At 39.9% G+C, this 24385-nt stretch overlaps 2 protein-coding genes; one reads left to right on the top strand and one right to left on the bottom strand.

The window, feature by feature from the left end:
• Window positions 1-2954: 2954 nt before the first annotated feature.
• Window positions 2955-4601, bottom strand: GSTUM_00004749001 (uncharacterized protein; the record flags this gene model as incomplete). The annotated part of the gene is made up of 4 exons (XM_002836536.1): window positions 2955-3889; window positions 3941-4017; window positions 4072-4448; window positions 4512-4601. The coding sequence occupies 4 exons, from the start codon at window positions 4599-4601 to the stop codon at window positions 2955-2957; spliced, it is 1479 nt and encodes a 492-aa protein (XP_002836582.1).
• Window positions 4602-5709: 1108 nt separating this feature from the next.
• On the top strand, window positions 5710-6531 carry GSTUM_00004748001 (uncharacterized protein). XM_002836535.2 has 2 exons: window positions 5710-6065; window positions 6142-6531. Exons 1-2 carry the CDS (start codon window positions 5814-5816, stop codon window positions 6406-6408), a joined length of 519 nt encoding a protein of 172 aa, XP_002836581.1. The 5' UTR covers window positions 5710-5813; the 3' UTR covers window positions 6409-6531.
• The last annotated feature ends 17854 nt before the right edge of the window (window positions 6532-24385 follow it).

Genomic DNA, 24385 nt, shown 5'->3' with positions numbered 1-24385 from the left:
GCCTGCTCTTCCGGAGAGGAGGCGAGAGCTGAGAACTAAAGGAGGCTTCAAGAGTATACTGAGGAACAAAGAAGTAACCGTTCAACCAAGTATATTGAAATACTGTCTGTCGAAGTCTGCCTTTTCTATCGTAGAAACAGGCGGTCTTTAAATACACAAATCTGTTCATGTCTAGCATGAACGAAGCTAATCAAAGATATCAATCAATACACTTTGGTGAAACTAAATAAGTATCAAAGCGATACTTAAAACAAAACATAAAACAAAACCAAGTATCAAACGATATTTAAAACAAACCAAGTATCAAAGCGATAATTAAAACAAAACATAAAACAAAACCAATAACTAAGTATCCGTACCGGTTACAGCCAATATAGTTTCAGATGACAAACAATTTAGTAACTTTCCCTGAAATTCTGCATATGAAATTACTTTCAAGGTATGGTAACCTGGCTCCTAGTCCAGTAAGCTGTGACCAGGACATGGTAAAGCTAGTCCAAATGTCGGATAACAGCATCCTAAGTTACAATATAAAGTGGAGTAACTCCACTCCAATACACTAGTGTATAAATCAGGGTAACTCTCATATTGACTACTTCACTAATCCTGCTCACTAGGATAACTACCTTTGATTGCTTGTAACTATGTACTCCAAGTAAGATGAAAGATATCCAGTTAAGATACCTAATTATATGTTAGGAATACCAGGATCCAATACCTAGGAATCATCCTAAGTAAGCTAACCCCACCCGTGATTAGAATTCCTGGTCTCCAATACCCCCCTGCTGCCCCCTTACAGGCCCACACATCATTATACATATCAGTCTCAGTTTTGTCCTGTGACTATAATGCCACTGAATTGAATAGATCAGAATAATACCATGTACATTGCCACCATCTGGCCGACTAGATCCTGTTCGCAGCATATATTAGCAGGTCCTTCTGCTAAATGTGGAACATGGAACGGAGTAAACTTGTCAACTATGTACAAGGTTACTAGTCTTCAAACATGTAACAACTGTGGTACAGGCTGTAGGTAATGGGACATTTTGCACGAAGTGATAGTATTGAATGATAAAGGATATCAATGAGAAGCCAATTCATTGGCGTCTACCGTACAGTAATGAGAAAAGTTTAGAACTCCCAGGGACACCACCATAGAAGCCAATGGACTTTACAAAGTGTTGCAACTAGGTTTTGGAATACAAAGCTATTGAGATGATTCCCAATACTACAATAGTGATTGAAATCCTGTTAACCAGAGTAATCAAAAGTTGCTAACGGAGGGATTATTTGTCAATCAGGTGGAATAGCTTCCTGCAAATTAGTAGAAAGTCCTCCAGAAAATATATATAGGCTGAATAAGGAGTTATGAAGGTTTGAAGTTAGGTGACCTAGAACAGTTACAAGTACGACTATTTTTGCAGATGTAACCCGCAGATGAAACTGATCATTTCAATAATGACGGAGACAATTGGGGCCAACTCAGTTCAACTTGAAAACCAGGCCATAAATCTAAAGACTCTAATAATTAGATAACTACTATTAGGAACAGTATGGTACCTAGTTAGTTATATTGTAATTGCCAAAGAGAGTGTGGTGATTTTCATGGTCTCCAGGGGCTCTCATCCTTTAATAATACCCAACATTGCAAGTTTTAATCAGAGAGCTACATAAGTTGTATAATAAATAGATGTAGTCTGCGAATACTCAGACGTAGAATACAAATACCGAAGTGCCTTACAATCTTTAGACATCATCAAGCAACAGAGAAGAGACCTTAACAATATAATATCGTCTTTAGAATTCAATTCTACTTTACCTATTTTACTTCCCTCTCAGTTGTCATAAACGAAATGAGCAATGTCCGCACCTTCCTAGACAATCTCCGTCTACAGAAATGAACTTTGGTTGGCCTAGAACTCTAAAGTTTATCAGGTTATCTCCACCTAACACTATAGTTATCTTTCTTTAATAAACTCTAGTCTACCACCATTCCTATCATGGTAGTCTCTTGACACTAGAATATGTGTAGGTTTAGCCTTCCGTAACCGCTTTCATTCATGAACATTGTTATCAGGGATGAGGTGGACCCCATAGTTTCATGGTGTTGAAAGCCAATTGTGAGGAAAATAGAAGCCATGTAACATCTCATCTTATTATTGTATCTGATTATATTATTTATATGCTCTTCAAACTTATGTTATAAAACCAGCTACTAATTTGATTACAATCCCATTCCCCTTAACCTATTTTCACATGAAATAATTGTAACCTCAAAAGAGTGACTTCGCAATTAAATCTACATGGTGACATGTAACACCGGCTGCACAGCCAGGTCCCCTTTTTAACTGGCAGTATGGCATATTTGTATGAGACAATTGCTCCGTTCCCGAGCCGTCACCATCAAGATTTTCCTACCGTAACGATTACACGTTATAAGTTTGCCAAATGCACGTTCCGTTCAGAACTCTGTAAATGGAAGGGAAGCTGTCACGGAATGGAGGAACCGAGCAGAACGGTCGCGTCCAAATTGAGTCTTAAATATCCCAGGGGCTGAGAAAACAACTTGACTCATTAATTTGGCTTCTCAGACCCTAAGCTCGCTAAGGTGTTGCCGAAAACGCCCAAAATAAAACAAAATAGAAAGCTTCAGAAATTCGGAAAAGTCTCCCACCCCATCTCAGACTACCCATTCATGCCGGTAGCGTATCGCTTGATCAAACTTCACCTGTGCGGGAGGGAACAAATAGTGAAAAAGAGAGAGAGAAAGAGAAAGAAGGAAAGAAAGTAGTGTGCACCTTTTATACTTATAATAACATAACCATTCATAGTCAAGCAAGCTATCAGAAACACCAATAAAAAAGAAAAAGGGAAAAACACAAAATTCCCACCGTAATCCCGTTAACAACCCATACAGCATGCCATCATAAAGAAGCATACAAAGGGTTAAATCAACCAAGGAGAAGATCGTTATTAGCCCTACTCCAAATGTGGACAGGCCAAACACAACCCACGAGGTGGGGAATCCCAGCACCCGTCATCCGCCAGAGTGAATCCAATGCATTAATGAAGTCCAGGACCTCCAACACAGACGGGCAGTGACTTGCTTTCACAGGATGCCGCGAGAACCTCTCTAGTTCGTAGTGTGTACCTGAGAAGTAGCGGGACACAAGCTGTCTATGGGTTGATCTAGGTATGAACTCCGCGAAAACAGTAATGTAGTGCTTGAGCATGAAGCTCTCAAGATCGTAGAGACTGCGGATCTGGTCTTCGGGATGGATCTTGAGATAGCCGGCTGCGTCGCCAAAGCAGTCGAGAACGTGATGTTTTATGGCTGCCATAAAGCTTGAGAGCGCGTCGGCCTGGATCTCGAGTAATAGTATAGAAAGGTTCTTGGTTGAAACGACTGCTGAGGCTGTTGGTATGGCGGAATGTGCATAGCTTCCAGCACGGTTCGCAATTCTGGTTTCCCTGCCCCGAGGAGCGTGGATCGACTCAGCCATTCCATTTCCCACCACACCCTGCCAGGCTCTAACAGGTTCAGGAGACGAACCGAGCGACCGGCCTGAGAAGGTCTTTTTACTGGCATATGGTCGAGTGGGCATCGGTGGGATATAGCGACCCTGGATCAGATTTGGTGGTAGAAAATGTGGCATGGCTTTCGGCTCAGCGCCTTGGGCGTCCCTGGAATCAACCTTTCGCTCCGTCCCTGGTACAATTCTCGACCCAACCCAGTCCCCAGGCCTTTGTTGAACCTTGGGTCCAGTAGGTTGAGCCAAAAACCCTCTGGGTTTCGGGAGATGGCGGGGTCTTCGAGATCTCCCATAAATCTTCTTCAATAGGGAATGGCAAGTCTGCCCTTTCTCGTACATAAACGCCTTAATTTCTATAAAAATTAGCACTTAATATTGGGCGCTACAGCCGAGCTTCCCCTTACTATAAATTATAGCGTTCACGCTGAGATTAAAATCATTAGTCAGGAGATAAGTATCATACCCTTGATCGTAGAAAAATCTGCCATAACTATCAGCCCAGATTTCATAGATCATGCTTTCTCATGCTAAATACCTAGCACAGTCCAAGATGGCCATGTCGCCGTGATTGAAAGTCCTGTTAATAACCTCTTCCCTTGTCTGCCCCCATATTCCTGGTTCCGGATTTGACAGGACCCGAAATGCCCAGCGATTTGCCGCACGTGCGAGCATAGATATATCAACCCGACGGCCGTCATTTCCAAAGCTAATACCGGTGATACCTCTGCTTGATTTCTTGAGCCCGTCTAGTTCTTGGATAGTGGCCCAGGGCAAAACTACGACACAGCCCCACTCCAAGTATGAAAGCACAAGATCGTTAACCAAGTTAAGATGAACCAGAATAAAACTTGTATCAATTACGAGGATATGGGTAGCATCGTCAACGCGCTGACCGGGCACTAGAACTTCTAGCTAAGTTTTTTTTAGCACATCCCGACGTTGGTTAATTCTGGGCAGAAATGGCGATTAACTTACCTGTCCCTGACCAATTTTCTCACTGGCACGGTCCTCGGCGATTACATGAGCAACTTCTCTGATGGCTTGCCATTCTTCGAGATCTGCCATAATCACATCTCCATCATCATCAAATTCCACATCGGCAAGGGCACATGAGTCTTGAGGAACGAGTTAAGAGGGTAGAGCACAATAATGCGCATCTGTAGCCTTCATGCCTGATAAATTCTTTGAGCTTGAGACTTCGGATGCAACAAAAGCAGCAAGCGATCTTTGATCTTTCGTTTGCTCCCCGGTTAGCGTTACAAAGCTGGCTTTTAATGCCCCATATTCGGCAAGTTTGCCGGCTCCGGCCGTCTCTTGAGCATGCATTTCTCTTAACCCAGTGGTAAGAATTGGATCTACAATAAACCCAGTCTCAGCTCCAGCAGGGCCACAGCTTTCCGAAGCGCTGCTAGCCCAGGGACCCCAGTGTGCATAGGTTACGGGACATTTTCCCCTGGCGGTCGCACTAGTTGGGGCCCATTTTGACTCGGCCAAGCCATTCTCTCCTTGTCTTAAGGACGCTATTCCACTAGGGAGAGTAGGGAGGCTGTTTGTGTCCATGAATGGCAGAGACCCCTCCGTGTTATCCCACCGCGAACCCATGTTAGATGGATCTGTCTCTACGTTTCCTAGATCAATCATTTCCTCTAGCCGATAAATGTCAGAGAGAGAGACGCAACACTACAGTGAGGGTATGAGAGCCAAACCTGAGAAATTGAAAATATCAGAAGTAAGATGAGGACGACAGTGATGTTGACGATGGTGGTGATATCGGTGACGGTAGTGGGGTATGTTGGGCTGCGGTGTCACGGTCAAATCTTCACAGGGGATGAAGTGGGATGAAAGGGGTTATGGAGCGAACAGGAAGGAATGTGGGTGGTGGTTCCAAAGGGCCGCGTGGATGAAAAGGGATAATATCCTTATGTTGTTAAAGAGTGTAGCAACAGAGAATGTTCCGCAGAATCCCCCAACGAGTGACGACGGATGATTACGTCTCGGTACTGCTGAGGAGTAGCAGCGCCAGGCAGCACGGTAACCCTAGCACCTCCCCGTCATCCTTAACTTGTCTGGCAACGTCTATCATACCAAAGACTAAAAGCCGGGTAACATTTTTTTGATTTCGCCCAATGTTCTGAGGTTTCAGCCCTGTGAGGACATAGACTAATTACGATCCACCCAACCATCCCTTCCTACCTGCCTCTCCTCATTCACCTCACGCCAACCCTCACAGATACATCACCGCTACGCCCTGATCTTTAGCACCTGCTTTACAACGTAATGGCCGATAATGCTGAAATGGACTTGGATGAGGTTCCCCCCGTCGGGGAGAATGAAGCAAGCTCCAAAGCTTCCTCTAATCCCAAGACAGCCGCAGGAGCCTTCGCCGTCCGCTCAATCGAAGGTTGGATTGTTCTTGTGACCAATGTCCACGAGGAAGCGAGCGAGGAGGATCTACAGGACCGATTCGGCGAATTTGGCGACATTCAAAATCTTCATCTTAACTTGGATCGAAGAACAGGCTACGTTAAAGTATGATTCCTACCCATGTGTTGACCTGGATTTATACGGTTCCTGAGTGATTGATGAAGGGGGATGTGGTTGCCAGGGATACGCTTTGATCGAATTCTCCACACTTTCCGAAGCTCGCGAAGCAATTGCCCGTACCAACAATACAAAGTTACTCGAACAGACTATATACTCGGATTTTGCGTTCGTTCGCCCACCACCCACTTCCCACAATAGCCGTGGAGGCGGAGGAAGTAGACGGGGCGGAGGCGGCCGGGGAGGACCCGGTCGCCCCAGGAGTAGGTCACCGGGTGCAAAGGATGAAGCGGCTGCTAGCAGGAGTTTGCAGGATAGAATTACCTCGTAATAAAAGTTTGTCTGGCTCCGAACATTTTATCCTTGAAGTGGGGGAAAAATAACCGAACTTCGGTTGAATCTGATGTCTGCGGTCCTTGTTGCGTTATTATTATTGTTATTATTTTTCTTACTATCTCTTATACCAAAACCGGCTGGAGTTGGTATGAACCCCAAGCTCTGTGACGGGGCTCGTATTAAATTCGTCATGGGAATGGGTGGAGATTCAGCCAGCATTCCCGCAGCTAAATAGTATTCGCACCATGTTGTATTATTAGCGACCGTCGGCAGTGGTTTTGTGGTTCGATTTTGTTTGGACCTGGGTAGCTTTAATTCCTGTGCTTTGCGAAGAGGATATGATTGCTGTCCCCCCTGAAATATTTCAGTGTCAACAGTCCAATGTTGCAAAGAAGGCATTCTGTGATCGAACCCGGGGGATTAGAAGGTGAGGGGGGTTCTATATCCTAGTAAGCAAAGATAACTGGAAATATCTGTTGCTCAGAAGCAGGGAAAGAGATGTAAATTACCCAAGAATCTACCAAAGGATATTTGTGGGATGTTTAGCAATTTTCAGCTTTTGTCATCTCTTATTTGTTTCTTTACCTTCAACTTGCTTCGAATGTCATTGTTTATTGTTTTGATAGAAGGGGTTCTATCTTAATTATAACCCCCCGGTTCGAGAAAGTGCGTTCCAGCTACACGAGTGAGAGTTGAAGGACACGGGGTCTCGGTACTCCGCGATTTTTTTTCGCAACATCGAACCTATTATACTATCCCTTGAACAGATGATACAGTCAAACTTGTTGCTGTGCTAATTGGAGCCAAGAAGTAGTGATGGTAACTTGAAAAAGAAATAATTTACTACAATAATTGCTCTCATATCAGGGTACCCAATTCCAAATGATAGTCTGAAAAACACTTAGGACACAAGCAATGAAGACAATAGGAACAAGAAGATAAAGACAATAATGTCTGTTTGACCTTCCTGCCTTCAGCCCATAATTGCATTTGAGATCATGCACATTCTTACTTTTTCTGATTTTTGACTCTTGTATGGCAGCCTGGAGGTTCTTGAAGAATCGGTAGAAGTGTCTTGACTCCATAAATCTTGCTGTAAATAACTGTATTAGTCTGCCTTAAATATCATCTGTGATGGCAATTAGTCTGCCTAGTATAGAGACAGAAAATATGTACTATGAGATTACAACAGGAGTCTTCGTGAATGTGTGGATGCAGTTGTACAAGCCCAAAAGTGATAAGATTATTTTCCTCCTCCTTATTGAATGAAAAATAAGAGAATAATTAACAACTGAAAGGTCAATAATCAAAAAAAAACAAACAAAAAAACAAAACAAAGAAACCAATTGCATCATGCAATCAACTGTGTAAAAAATTAACATTATTATTAACTAGCAATATCAATACCTCCTTTATGGGAATTGTAGTAATATATCATATATGAAACAGGAGTAGTCATGGTATTTGATCGCAAAATACAGGATATATCAGAGGTCTATTAGTACTAGTTAATCATGGATGCATCCTATTTTTTACCACTTGGCTCTTCATACTATAAAATCATACTATAATTTATAGTTAACATATAAACTTAGGCCCTGTTTGGCACGTCACTTTTATAGCATAAATTTTGGCATATTAAAGTTTTTATATAGGGGTATGTTCGGTAACTGACATTATATCACGATATATTTTTATTACATCTATAAATTTTTATTGTATGTATTTGTAGGGCTAGGTTTGAATCATGAAATATGATGCATGTTATGACAAATAAAATAAAGAGTAATATTACATTATTTGTAGCAAAGAGCTAATAGATTATACATCATTCTAATTTACATCATTCAACTATCAGTGGCTTTTTGTTATGAACAAACAACAATCGGAAAACTTTCTGCCTCAGAGTGGTCATGAGGACACTACCTTCGACTGTGATAAGAGCTGTTCAGACTGATTCTGATATGTCCGAAACGAATAAAGTGTGCTCCCACAAGCATATTAATTTACTTCAAGTTATTATGAACCTCGAGCAGTATGTCGATTATCAATTTGAAGCAGGAAGAGTCCGTACCTCCATTCTAATGGGCAGAGCCTACATTGCGGAACTATTATCAGCAACTACCTGTGAGAAGCGCTTTTATGAGGTTCTTCATATGTCAAAGCAGGTGTTTCTATATTTGTGCAGTTTGTTGGAACAGGGTGGCTACTTGAGAAGCACACGGCATGTTTTTGTAACTGAACAAGTAGCTATGTTTGTCTGGACAGTATCTCACAATTCATCTAACCGTCAGGTCCAAGAAAGATTTCAAAAAAGTGGACACAATATAAGCAGGTAAGGATATTTGACATCTTACTTATTACTTTAGCATTATACCATATTAGATAGTAATTGGATAGCTAAGGTGTCATTAATTAGATATTTCAACTGTGTCCTTTATAACCAAGTTGAATTAGCCAATGAGTTTATTATGCTCCCACCCAACGAAAGCCCGTATGAGGTTTAGTGCAATTCCAAGTTCTATCCAGACTTTCAGAATGCTCTTGGAGCCATGGATGGCATGCATATCACAGCTCATGTCCCGAATACCATGCTTCCCTGCTTTCGTATTCATAAGGGACAAGTATTGCAAAGTGTATTCACTGCCTGTACATTTATCATTTACTTTTGCTTCATTTTGTCGGGTTGGGAGGGCTCGACACATGATGGAAGAATTTTTAGAGATGCTCTAGCAAAGGGATTTGTGATTCCAGATGGAAAGTACTATCTGGGGGATGCCAGGTATGCTCTGAGTAATCATTGCCTCACCCCCTATCATGGGGTTAGATATCGTTTGCGTGAGCATTATCAGTTACGTAAAAGATAAGTTGGAATCATACCAGATTACTAGTGTACTACTTAATGAAATATAAGTACTAACTATATTTCAAATAATAATAGGCCAGCAAATAAAGAAGAGCTTTTTAATCTCAGACATTCTCAATTACGTAATGTAATTGAAAGATCCTTTGGAATCTTCAAGCGTCGGTTTTCTATCCTGCGAGGCCAACTTGAGTTCCCAATAGCTACACAAGCAAAACTTGTAGTCGTACTGGCTGGTCTTTATAACTTTATTCATAAGGAATCTCCTGAAGCAGAGCATTTTATGAATCAATTAAATGAACAAGGTTTGCATGCTAAATATTCCATTCATTCTGTAAAATATAAATATTCTTTCTGTAATACAAAGCTAACTATTAGACCATGAAGACCATACTCAAGAAGAACAGTAGGGGTCGAGTGATAGACTATATGAGGGAGAGAGTAACCATGGAGATACTGAGGATGAAAGTCAGGAGGAAGTAGCTGAGGAACAGGAACAGGCTTGCACAGGTATGTTGCATATCAGGGAGCAGATAGCCGATAAAATGTGGCAAGACTACCAGTTATATCTGGGAAGGCATGAGTTTCACTAAAGGGTCCATGTATGTAAAAAAAAAGTTCCTATTTCTAATCTAGTTATAGGATGAAAAAAAAAAATCAAACTTTAAAACTGGTAAAGCATGTATATCTACAAGTTATTCTATCAGTTTCCAATTTGACGCTTGATCCATACATCTCTAACTACTCCAGGTGATAATCCAATAAACATGCAGGCCTTTGCTTTGTCCTCAAAGAGAGAAACTGCCTTAACCATTTTATCTACAGACAGCTTATCCGAATAGCAGTCTTTGAGGGCATTGATTGCCCTTTCATACTTTGAAGGCATTCTGTGCTCCTACTGATATACCACTTCGTGCATTGCATGAGTAAGTGCTTTTACTGAGTGATGTTTGAGAAACCTTCGTAGGTCTCGGTTGCTTTCTAGTTGGCGGAGTGATACCCTGAGAAGAATCAAGTGCAGGATCTATGGAGTCAGATAAAGATCTCTGACTGCGAAGAGAATTCTGTTGTGAACTCGTAAGTGGAGAGCTATGCTCAATCACATTCTTCCAATTTCCCAGCTCACTCTGGGAATCAATGTCAAGAGCTCTTAACATAAACCTCCACAGAATGTGATTGGGAAATTCCAGTGGGTCTCCTGTGTTTCTCCTGACTACCTTCAGCTTGTTCAACTGAGATTGAATAGTAGCAGTACGAGCAAACATGCCAGTGGCTCGGACTCTAAGGAACAAGCTAGCTAGCTGGTCATATAAAGGAAAGCCTTTATATCTGCACTTTGTAGCCTCTTTATGACACTGTTAAATAATTCCGTATAATTAGTTTATGAGACTAGCATGCAAATATAAAGAGAAAAACCTACATCAAGATAAACTCTCCACACTTCAGCTGACGCAGTTGGCAAACCCTGGACAATATCCCATCCGAAGCCAGAATTTTGGCGGATCATATGAACAATATCAAACTTCTACTTAAGCTATATTGTTATCAGCTTATATATTTTCTATAAGAAAATTCAATACTCTGAGTAGAATTGATATTAACTTACTATAACCTTCTTACTTTTAGCTTGAGCAACTGTGAAAGGTTTAGTGCTAATTTCCTTATATGCTGCATTGAGTTCTGCAACAACACTGAGCCAAACAGACTTTTTAAATCCATTTTCTCCATGTTCACCATTCTCAACATGTCTCAGAAGAGCTTCAACCAAGAACCTTTGACTATCTTCAACCCAGACACTGTTTCCCATTTTTGTATCATCTATTTCTCCCAAAATCATCTGTTGGCTCATCTAAAGTCAGCATCCTATAGAGTACTAATGGTATGGGAATAAATAACTTGCTATGGGAAAAGGGCTGAATTAGCACAATAAAGAGCTGCAAGCAGCGGAATAAAGAGTTGAATGAATCGAAGTGGAATGTGAGATGTGGTTTGATGTGTAGTTGGATGTGTGGCTTAATGGATGGTGTTGTTGACTGGAAGATCTAGGAAGTAAATATTTAATTTTTATTCTCATTTTTTTGTATTTGCCCTAATGTTTATTTTATGACAACTATTTCAGGGATACCTATCATTGTAAATTGCTGCAGAACACCTATATATTTTTTCAACACAGAATTCTTTTATTAGCATATATGCTATTTTGAACTTTTATTGCAATATATTTTTATTGGTACGTGTCGAACAGGGTCTTAATTATTATTCTACCATTCTGCTACTGGTCCAGTCTCATCAATGCCTCTAACTCAACTCTTAAATATTAAGTTCTATGGCAGCACTTCAGGGCTTAAATAATTATTAGGATAACCACCCTTCATTAGCCAAAAAAAAAACCCTGTAACAGATGTATCAGCCATATGTCCTGGTACAAATATTAAGCTACCTGCATCCCATGCATCATGGGTGTCCATAGTATCCAGTTGGGCCCAATCTATGTTCAGTTGATCTTAAGTGAGGGTGAGCTAATTTTTACCTTCTAACTTGACCCGGTCAATCTTTATCCTTACTGATATCCTGCCAAAGGATGGTACAGTGTCTTTATCAAAATAGTAAGTCACAAACCAGCGAATGCTATATCCACCAGGTACTAGCATTATATCTAAAAATATCTAAATCGGTAGGAGGGGTGTAGTACCAATTTCCCTTTTAGTATGTTGAAGAATCTGGGAATCAAAATGGTCCACAGGTAGAACATAAAAGTGAGTAATAGTTGTTATTGTTAAAACAGTTGGTAACTAGGATGTTTTTATAAAACTACAGTGCATTTAATATTTCAATAACCACACATCACAGTCAGCATATCAACAACTGGTTTTTCAACTACTATTTTAGATTAGTAACTATACCATTAAAGCTAATAATTTAGGAGAACATTCTACTCAGCTTTGCTTTTCTATTACATCAAAGAAAATCTGCCTGCTATTTGTTTCCAAGAAGTTGCAGTCCATTTTGTACTCTGGCAAACTGCTAAATTTGACACCAGATTCCTGCCTTAATACCTGAATAGGCAGGCTGGTATTTTGTATCCTATACCTACCTGCTGCCAGCTTCATATTTTTAATGGTATAATGAATGTACTTCTGGTATTAATATTGGTAGAGATAAAGGCTGTTATAAAAGTGATATTATCTGGTGATGTTTTGACAATGTACATACTTTGATGCCAGATTCCGTCCAAAATACTCCGATACCCAGGCTGATAAATGACATTCATGACTCATTTGATGCCAGTTTTCCAACTGTGTAAGGAACATATTCCTGGCACTATTATCCATAGAGTTACAGCCTACTATATATCTTAACAAAATTCTGACTTAGATACCAGATTCCATCGTCAATGACATGATCTGTAAGCTGATGCTTGATGCTCAAGACTTACTCTACACCCACTTTTCAATAGGGTAAAGAACATCTTGTCAATGTTGATATTGGTGGAGAGACTAGCTGTTATGAAAGTGGCCTTTTCTGGTCGGGTTCTGACTATGTACTAACTTTGACATTATATTTTATCCTGAATATAATGGTATATAGGGTGTCACTTTGCGTCCAAAGCCTACTCAATGGCAGCCTTCAAACGGTGTAAAGAATGTGTTTCAAGTATTGATATTGGTAGAGATATACGCTTTTTTATCAAAGTGGTAATTTCTGGTGAAGTTTTGACTATGCATTGAATTTGACTCCCGATTCTATTCTGATTGCCCTGACACTCAGGCTGATGCTGTGGCTTCCAGACCTACTCAATACCAGCTTTGCAACAGTGTAAAGAATGATTTCTTGTCACCATTCTCTGTATAGTTACCGCCTTTTTTGTGTTCTGGCAATGTACTGAGTTTGATTCCACATTCGGTCCTAAATACATACATGCACAGGCAGATATTTTGTGTCCTAGACCTACTTGATGCCAGATTGCCAACGGTGTAAAGAATCCATTCCAGACAATGATATTGGTTGAGATACAGGCGGTTAAGAAAGTTGGTTTCTCTGACAAGGTTCTGACTATGTGCTGATTTTAATGCAAGATTCAATCCTAAATACCTGAATGTTGTTGTTAGGAATACCAGGATACCATACTTAGGAATCACCCTAAGCAGGGTAACCCAACTTGGAATCGGAATCACCAGTCTCTAACACTGCCCTCTGGCCACCTCACAGGGCCCGCTCGTAATTGTATATATTTATCACAGTTTTGTCCTATGACTATAATGCTGCAGTGAGGAACATATCGGATTAACACGATATCCATCACTACCGTAGAACTGACCAGATCCTACTAGCAGGATATATACCAGAGAATCCTCGGCTAGGTCTGGGAAGTAGAATGGTGTAAATCTGTCAACTACCCAGAGAGGTACAAGGCTTCAAAAATGTAATATCTTAGGCAAATGGAATAAGTAACAGGACATTTTCGCATGACGAGAGGGTATCAAATGATAAAATATCTCAATAAGAGACCAATACATTTGAATCCACCCTATAATAACAAGAAGAGTCTAGAACACCGAGTATGACTATCATAGAAGCCAATGGACTTCACGAATTGTTATAACTTAGTTTTGGAATATGTAGCTACTGGGATCACTTCCAATACTACAACAATGATTGAAACACTGGTATCCAGAGCAACCAGGGGTTGCCGACTGAGGGATTATTACCAATCCAGTAGAATAGCTTCCTACAAATTAGTGATAAGTCCTCTGGGAGATATCTATCTGTTGAGTAAGGACATATGAAAAATTGATGTCAGGTAACCTAGAAAGATTGTGATTAGGATTACCTTCGCAAGTATATAACCGGCAGATGAAACTGATCATTTTATCAATGACGAAGACAATTGGGGTCAACTAAGCTTGACCTGAGAACTAGGCTATAAGCCTAAAGACTCTAATGTTTAGATAATTACTATTGGGAACCTTGTAGTTTCCAGCTAGTTATAGAGTAATTGCTGAAGAGCGTGATTTGATTTTCAGGGTCCTCTGGTGTTCGCATCTTTTAAGAATACCTAACATTGCGAGCTATAATCAGAGAGGTACTTAGTTGTATAATAAATAGATGTAGTCTACAAATACTCAGACGCAGAATATAACTATCGAAGTACCTCACAAGCTTTAGACATTATTTAGTAAAGGTGAAGAAACCTTAACAATATAATATTGTCTTTACGATTCGATGCTAGTTTACCTATTTTACTTGACTCTTGCTAGTCATAAACACAACGAGTGAAGTCAAAGTCTTTCTAGACAATCTCCGTCTACAGAAACGAATTTTGGTTGACCTAGATAACACTGAAGTTCATCAGATTGTCTCTGCCTAACAGTATGTTGTTAGATCTCCTTGTTACTAAGGCTGTCTACCAATCTAGCTACCTTTTGCTACCATAGGACATGGTATGGACACCAAGTATCCTACCGTATATCCTACTCAGATGGAAATTTTCAAAAATGTTAGCTTTCTACCTCTCATACGAGAACAATATGCTTGCAAACAAGGAAAGAAGATGTTACAACCTCCTCAGCAGATTACTCCAGGAGACCTAATAGATACCTGTGGAGATCACCACTCTGTAACTTTAAGTAGTTCTTCTTCTCTCCTTCCGGCTTCCAGGAAACTCTTCAGATGACCTGCTGGTAAAATCTTCATTACTCTACTATCTTCAAGGGCCTCCTCTCCCACTTCAGGACCCTCTATAGCACATCCAAACACCTATGCAGCAGACTTAGCAAGACTTAATGCTAGGGTTAGAATACTTATATGTCAAATATGGCACGATATTTCAGCCAGTATCGATACTGGCAATATTGCCTTTGAAACTGTCAGCTGACTCACAGGCTAATGCGCGAGAGCTGATAGAAGTTCAGCAATAGTTGCCGGAAGGACAAGATATACATGACAATGACATAGCCATTATGTTACATTGGTGTCCTGTGGTGGAAGCAAACATCTGAGAAATCAAATAAAGGATCAACTCAGAAATTGATGCTAAATTAGCAGTACAAAATGCATGACAAGAAGATCATGAGGGGGTTACCACCCAACCATAGTGAGAAGCTCACAAGCGAGATCCCGTCCTGGAATGAGGTTTCCAGGAGTTTGGAGAACAACAGACCAAATAGAATTAAGCGATATAAAACTTGATTTCAAATCTGGCCGCCCAACAAAAACAGGATACAGATCGCTATTCTGACATTACTCATACTAGTGCAATGGATCAAACCTGTATATCTGATACCTTATCACTAGTGTTTGACAAACCTAAAGTACAGAACGCAGATAATTAAGTGGTCAGCATGCTATGTTAGAGTGAGTCCAAGAAGAATGGAAAGTTGCTACAGAAAGGAAGAAATCAGAGGAAATATCAATCCAAAATAAGGGGAAGCAGAGAGAAGGAGAACCCCCAACTCCTATGATACTGGGCAGAGAGTCAGATAATAGGAGTGATGATGGCGATGGTGATGGATATGAAGGAAAGAGTATACAAGCACCGCCCAGATTGAAGTGGCGATTAACCCCTGAATAACATGGAACAGCTAATGTGCTGGGAGATCCATTGGTCCTAACTGTTAAGTGGCAGATAGACCCGTCCACATTTTTTGAAGCAAAGACAAGTCAATGCATCTACTGTTAGCCAGCCCATTGGGTGGATTATTTGTAACACAATCCCAGGATTTGCGATGATGATTGGAAACATATCATCTACACAGTGGAGAGAACAAAAGGGAATCATGTCAGTTCGATAGCAGTATGGCAGCGGTGAGCAATGGATGGCCTCTTTGAAGAGAAACATCACCCGGCACTGTGTTCATGGACTAGCTTTGAATACGAAATCACCAGTCAGTATGCCTTGCCTGAAAAGGGATATAAGGCTACATGAGATATGGAATTAATGGAGTATAAAACCGACATTACGACGTTTATGGGAGGATTACAGAATCTGAATCTGTAGGCTCGACTAACAGGACTACCCTAGCATAGGGAGTGTGATAGAAAGTTGCCCTCCAAGATTAGGTGGCCACTTTCATTAAAAAAATATGATACCTACAGAGAATGGGAAAAAGCAAGCCAGGAAGCAGGATGGAATAAGGAGAAATAGCAGGAATGAGACCACCTAGACTGGAAAAAGTCAAAAGCCTTAAAAACATTCTGAGATTAAGAACCTGTGAACAAGAATCAACTAAAGGTAAAAAGGGAGAAGCTCTTCATAAAGGTAGGTACTTCCTTCAAAAAGAAGAGGAGGGAATCAGAACCCGACAAACTGACTAAAAGACCTACAGGGACTATCAAGTTAGCACATACAAACTTCAGAATAGCCCATGAAGGAATCCGCCAGTCAACAATTGACAAAGGAAAGCAGGAAGATAATTGTACTCCATGTGGACAAAAAAACTACAAGTACAAAACAGGCTGAAGACAAATTCAGGTGTCTAAAATAAGGGCAGACGATCGCCCATTCCAGTCACAAAGGCCCAAAATGGCGACTATAGTCCACTATGCCTGAAAGATCTTTACCGTACAAGTTCCAAGAAGTAACAAGCTCTGGGAACTAGGTAAAATTAAAGGAATAACTTAGAATATTTCATCGGTAATGACAATGACAGTGTTTGGATAGTCTAGAAGAGATATGGTCTCTACGAGTTGAAATCAATGACAAAAAGAGATGTCATAGCTAAGAAAGCAACCTTGCAATAATGACCTGAGTGGGAGTACAGGTGTTCTTCTTGCCATAAGGTAAAGGGGATCAATTAAGAGTAATAGATGTATTGGTGGAGTCTTTATGCTTCTGAAGGAAGTATGGTAAGCTTGTTACTAATAACCTTGTGCATGTCCACTGGGGTAGTCGGCCACGTGAACTGGAAAGTGAAAGGTCTCCAATAAGGACAAAAACCTAGACAGGAAACAGACAGCACCTAAGGTACTAGTGGGAGTGATAGTACCACTAAGATATAGGATCAAAAGGAAGGTTGAAACACATCTTCCATCTCTACAAGAAATAGATACATGAGTTCTAAATCTTACCTTTGGCTAATGCTTTTTAGGTACTGTGCTGGTCCTGAATGGAACTGAATAAAGTGAGGACAGTGTTTACGGTTAAGTGAGCATGGAGAATAAGCTTGGAAAGATTATCAAAGAGATAGCCGACCAGCCCGATGCACCCAGCTTTTGATTCTGTAATATTTGGACGATAGCAGAGACCCTATAGATTGGTTCTATAGGTAGTAAAAGTGTAAGGTATAGGAACCCCTTGGCAGGGGGTAAAGATCGCTAATAGTGGACTGCCTAATATACCAAGAGGAAACAAGTTTGTCTGAGAAGACCTACATGGTTAAAACTGCACAGGCATGGTAACAAACATTCCAGTTGTTATCCAAACCAAAGACAAGTCAAAATGACAGAAGAATGACATGATACTTTACTCAGTGAAACATGCTTTTAGTGCACCAACACCTGCAAGATATAACTATTCTGAGGGACGTGCTTATATTCACATTATAAACCCAAATCGTTGGCGCTGCAAAATACAAGTACTGTTAGATACAGGATCCCCTGTATTCCTAATCAACAAAGAACTGGTAAGGGAACTAAAGATTCTGTTCTCAGAAAGACCAAAAAAAGTGTCAATATTCAAAGCTTTCATGGTGTATCAGCTCCATCGGGAGCATAGTTTTACACGTATCCTATTTCGCTTGAAATAGGATGAAATAAATACATGTTCAAAGTTGCATGTGAAATCACAGCAGCAGGAGATTATGGGATAATAATCCCTTTGAGGTGGTGGCATTCAGAATACCTGTTATTCCACATTTGAAAACATACAATATGGGAATTTAAAGATCCCAAATATAAATCTTGTATGGAAGAAGAGGATGAAGAAATAGCAGATATATTTGAATACGACAAAACAGTTGCTTCGGATAAAAATGCGATCTAATTGTGAAGAATTAGAACCATAGAAGATCCAAACCAGATCATCTTCTGTTCTCTCCCAGAATACTACTGGAAATTGGAAATGTTGTTTCTTCCACAGAGGGCGGCAAAACTGGTGCCTAGGAGAACCTGTAGTCACAAAATTAAATTAGTCGAACAAGTAAAACCTTCTTGGGGACCCATTTATCCTTTGTGTAACAAACAACTTAGGTTGTTACAGGAATACCTTGAAGATATATTACGACAAGGAAAAATTATGAGAAGTCAATTACCCTTTAGTACTCTGATTGTTTTTACACCAAAAGCAGAGAGAATACTATGACTGGTAGTAGACTACTGAAATCTAAATAAGATAACTATCAGAAATATGTATCCACTACTACTGATTTCGGAATTATGTGATCCCGTAGCATGAGGTAGCATCTTTTCCATAATTGATTTAAAGAATCATTACAACCTTATCTGAATCAAGAAAATAGATGAATAGATAAGTGCCTTCCAATCGCGATTTGAACATTACGAATATAAAGTAATACCCTTCAGATGAGCCAACCCTCTAGCTACATTTTAGGACATGATGAATGAGGTCTTTTGGGAATTTCTGGACCAATAAGTCGTATGTTATTTGGACAACATTCTCATCTGTTCTAAAATTGAGACGGAAAATATCGAGCTAGTAACAAAAGTGTTACAAATATTGGCAGATTTTCAGTTTACAATTTGAATAAAGAAATATTTCTTAGACATTATAGAGCTGGAATTCTTAGGCTACATGATAGCTATAGATGGGGTATCTAGAAGTACACAAAAGGTGGATTCAGTATTAAACAGGAAATCACCCACAGCGATCAAGGAGTTTCAAATATTTCAAGGATTTGCGAACCTCCACTGGGGTTTTATAGAAAACCTCTTCAGGATTTGCGTTCCAATTACAGAAACAGTGTAGGGTGATCCCAAGAAGTTCCAGTAGGGCCTAGAACAGCAAAAAGGCCATTCTGGAGCTTATGAGGAGGTTTACTTTGGCTCCAATTTTACACCTTTGCTTCCCAGAAAGAGAAATAGTGGTTGAAACTGATGCTAGCCACTTCGCTTCAGGCTGCATCCTCACCCACTTCGTGGAGAAAAGACTACATCCTCCTCCTTGCAACTCCTAAATGCTAAATTCTGCAGAACTGAATTATGAGATTCAGGACAAAGAGCTGTTGGCAATATTGGAAGCATTTAAAGTATGATGGCAATACCTGGTGGTAACTGAAAAACCAATAACTGTGTACACTTATCACCAAAACCTCTGATAATTGCTCACCTTGAAGGTCTGGAGTGGGTGTCAAATCTGTTGGGCGCAGAAGTTAGTAGATTACATCTTCAAAATCTTTTACTGTCCTGATACCAGAGGAGGCTCACCTGATGCACTCAGTCAATTGTGCGAGTACCATTCTGAGGAGGAAGCTGTACATCATAAATAAGCGACATTGAAACCTGAACATTTCCAAGTTAGTTCAGTAAAACGAACTTTCGAAGGGGAAATTGAAATATGCCTAATAACGAGCAGTACCATAGATTATATAAGGACTGGTGATATACAAGAAAAAGCAAATTGGAACAACTCGGCCTCCATAATTTGAGTAAAGCAGTTAGACATATGAGCGACATTGCCAACCAAAGGTTCCAAGATAGCAGCAGGCCACAATGTTTATGCTATGCAGGAAGATATAATCACAGCATGGAGATGGTTAATTGTTAGGACTGGTATTATAATAGAACTACTAGCAGAACCTATAGGAGAATTTGTCTGAGAAGCTGATTAGTGGTCAAAAGCCATATCTCTACAAGTGCCTATATAATCGACGCAGATTATATGTAAAACTCAAAGTATTGCTATTCAACTACCAAGAGGTGGATTGTTACAACAAAGCCAGCAACAAACTCTTCGCGAAAGACACAACCCCATCTAACCAACTGCTTTACTATAAGCAAAAACTATTTATACTAAAAAGCCATGATCTTTATACAACGGTAGTTGAAGTTTTTTTTAATGTGTCATGACGTGAAAATAGCAGGATGCTTCGGACAAGAAAAAACCGTTGAGATAATTGTGAGGGACGTCCATTGGAAAAGCCTAGCAGATTGGGTAAACGATTACGTATGGCCGTGTGATGATTGTCAATACAACAAATCCATTGGACAAGGAAAATATGGTGTACTATAACTGCTATCAATACCCTATGCAGTATAAGCATAAATTTCCGTAGACTTTATTCCGCAGTTACTCCATTGTCAAGGTTGTAACCACAATATAGCAGTGGTTGACCGGCTTACAAAAAGGGCCCACTTCATTGGATTAGATGGGACAGCTACGATACAGGACATGGCAACAGTCTTTATAAAGTAAATATAGAAGCTAAATGGCTTATCAACCAAAATTGTCTCAGACAAGAACTGGAAGTTTTCTGGAGAATTTTGGGAATCCAGATGCAAAATTTTAAGCATAAAAAGAAGGATGTCTGCAGCGTACTACTCACAGAGGAAGGGACAAACTGAGAGACCTAGAGAAGTGCAGGAAGGTTGCGTGTGAAATTTCATCAAATATGATCAGGATGACTGGTACGAGTTGCTACCCCTAGTTGAACATGGCTATGAGAACTCTGCAACCAATGTACACAGAATGACCCCTGTCCATACAAACTATCGATTTCATCCACAAACTGAATAGATGAAGGTACATAAGGTGCAAAATCCATGAGCTACACTTCATGCAAACTGGAAAAAGATAATCTATGAACAAGCAAGGCAGTCACTCCAACAGACACGAGAAGCCATGGCCAAATACCATGATAGGAAGGCTAAGCAACGATCTGACTTCAAAATCACAGACAGAGTAATGTTCAAGGTAAAGAACATTCGTACACATCGGAAGTCAAAGACACTGAGTCTCATATTATATGAACCGTTTATAATCTTGGAAAAACAAGAAAATTGGGTTTGCAAACACAATATTTCGGATCGATAGAACATACACCCAGTTTTCTATGTATCTCTTTTAGAACCATACAGAGAGTCAATGCACATGGATTGACAACCGCCCCCCAGAGAGTTTGAGGATATTGAAGGTGACTTATAATATGCAATAGAGAAAATTGTTAGAAGCGAGATATGCTCCTACCAAAATTGAGTAGTCAGTTGCTACCAGGAGGTACATGAACTATAATACTTTGTGAAAGGGCAAGGTTGTTCTAAAGATGAGAAGACCTGGGAACCTGCTACAGGCATGAATAATGCAGGGGAAATGGTGGAAGAATTGTACCTTGAGAATTCGAAAATGCCACGAGGGGCTGAAGAAGGGCTATGAAGAAAGGTTTTCCTACCATGGCTAAGCAAACGTGGAATGTTTTTCACCCTGCTCTCATCTGGTCCTAAAGGAGCTAACGTTTGAAGTTTAAGGTGTTTTTATTTTAATTGAATTTTTAATTCGTAATTTATGTTTTATGTACTCAAAAGGTATTTAGGGCAAAGCCTGAAGAGGAGGGAGCTCATGTTAGAAATACTGGAATAAGATGCCTAGGAATCACACGAGGTAGGGTAATCAGACTCGGAATTGGAATCTCTGGTCTCCAACACACCCCTCAGACCCCCTCACGGTGCCTGCACATCATCAAACATATCAATCTCAGTTAGGTCCTGTGACTATAATACCACACAATTGAAGGCGTCAGAATAACACCTGTATTTGTTGCCACCGCCCATCCAACCAGATCTCCTTTGCAGGATATATAGGAGGGGACCTTGGGCTAGGTCTGGAATGTAGATCGGAGTAAGTCCATCAACTACTCAGAGGGTTTTTTAGGCTTCAAAAATCTAATATCTGTGATATAGGCCATAACTAATGGGAGGTTTTCAGACAAAGAAATAGTATCAAATGATAAAGGATATCAATGAGCGACCAATACATTTGTATACACCCTACAATAACCAGAAGAGTCCAGAACTCCTAGGGACACTACTATAGAAGCTTATGGTCTTCATGAAGTGTGACATTAGCTTTGGAAAGATGTTATAGCTAGCCGAATGACTGGCATTACAATAATGGCGATTGAAACACTGTTACACAGAGCAACTGAGGGTTGCTGACTGAGGGATTATCTACCAATCTGGTGGAATAGCTTCCAGTAAATTAATAGGATGTCCTATGAGAGATATCTATTCGTTGAGTAAGGAGTGATGAAGGTCAGAAGTCATGTAACCTAGAAAGATTACGATTATGACTACCTTCCCAGATACAACTGACAAATGAAAACGATCATTTCATCAATGATGAAGACAACTGGGGCCAACTCAGTTCGACTTGTGAACTGAGCCATAAGTCTTACGACTCAAATGATCAGATAATTACTATTCGAAACTATATGGTTACCTGTTAGTTATATTGTAATTGCCGAAGAGTGTCTGGTCATTTTCAGAGTCCCCTTGTATTCGCAACTTTTGAGAATACCCAATATTGCGAGATGTAGTTAGAGAGGTATATGGTTGTATAATAAATACTTGTAGTCTGCGAACACTCAGATGCGAAATAGAGATATTAAATTGCCTCCCAAGCTTTAGACATCATCAAGCAACAGAGAAGAGACCTTAACAATATAATATTGTCTTTACGATTCAATTCTACTTTACCTACTTTACTTAACTCTTAGCAGTTATAAACAAAACCAGTGAAATCCGAGCCTTCCTAGACAAACTCCCTCTACAGAAACGAATTTTGGTTAGCCTAGATAACACCAAAGTTTATCAGGTTGTCTACGCCTAACAGGGGTTATTGATGCTTTACATCTTAGACTCACTTGATTGTAGCCTTCTAATAGTGTAATGAATGTCTACTTAGTGTTAGTACTTGCAGAAATACTGCCTTTTATGCTCATTAGACTTTTTGTTGCTCCTGTATCCTCGCTCAACTTTTATAACCTAGTCACAGTATCTATAATGATAAATCTTCATGTATACTATTAAAGCTCTTATTGCAGTAACCTAGATACAAGTAATCCTTTGTATTAGGTTTATCCTATAAATTCTGTATTTAAAGAGTAGTATTCTGATCTGGATTACCAAATACTGTAGTCTCTGGAAAAACCTTGTTAGGTGGAGACAACATGTAAAGACCTAGAGGTATGTAGGCCAACAACAATTCGTTTCTGAAGAGGGAGAGTTTCTAGGAAGGAGCAAGATATATACTTATTTTATTCATGACTACTAAGAGTAAGTAGGCATAGTTGAATAAAATTGTGAGAAGAATATTATATTGTTAAGATCTCTTCTCTATTGCTTAATGATGTCTCAAATCTTAGGAGGTACTTCAATATTTATATTTTGTGTTTGAATATTCGCTGACTACATTTATATATTATACACACTATGTACCTCTCACATTATAACTTACAAAGTTGGGTATTCTTAAAAGGTACAAACACCTAGAGACCCTGAAAATTACCACACTTTCATTAATTATGATATTGCTAACTGGGAACCACACTGTTTTCCAAGTATAATTATCCCTTCTTCAGAGTCACTAGACTTGTAGCCTAGTTTTCACATTGAATTAAGTTGGCCCCAATTGTCTCCCTTATCAATCAAAGCATATGTTTCATCTGCAGGTTGTATCTGTAGAGGTAGTTGCAATTTCAACCTTCCTAGGTCCCTTGACCTTTAACCTCCCTAACTTTGAATCCACTCCACTGATATTGATCCAATAACTTCCAACTAATTTGTAGAAAGCCATTCTACTTGATTGGCAGATAATCCTTTGGTGAGCAACTCTTAGTTGCTCTGGTTAACAGGGCTTCAGTAGTTGCTCCATTGTTGTCAATTATTCCTGCAATTACAACACACTCCTGTACACAGTTGTTATACTCTATGAAGTCTGTTAGCTTTTGTTGTAGTGTTTCTCAGAGTTCTAGACTCCTCCAGTTATCATGGGGTGGATGCAACTATATTGAGCTCTTGTAGAGATCCTTTTAACATTCAATATCATATCTTTGTACAAAAATGTCTTGTTGCTTATGGTACTTGCAAAAGATGTCACAACTTTGAAACTTAGTAACACTCTGAATAGTGGTGGGATTCACTCCGTTCTACTTCCCCAACA

This window comes from Tuber melanosporum (genome assembly GCF_000151645.1).
Source record: "Tuber melanosporum whole genome shotgun sequence assembly, scaffold_15, strain Mel28".
Classification (NCBI taxonomy): domain Eukaryota; kingdom Fungi; phylum Ascomycota; class Pezizomycetes; order Pezizales; family Tuberaceae; genus Tuber; species Tuber melanosporum.
Note: the sequence above shows the minus strand (reverse complement) of the source record. Positions and strands in the feature narration are given on the sequence as shown.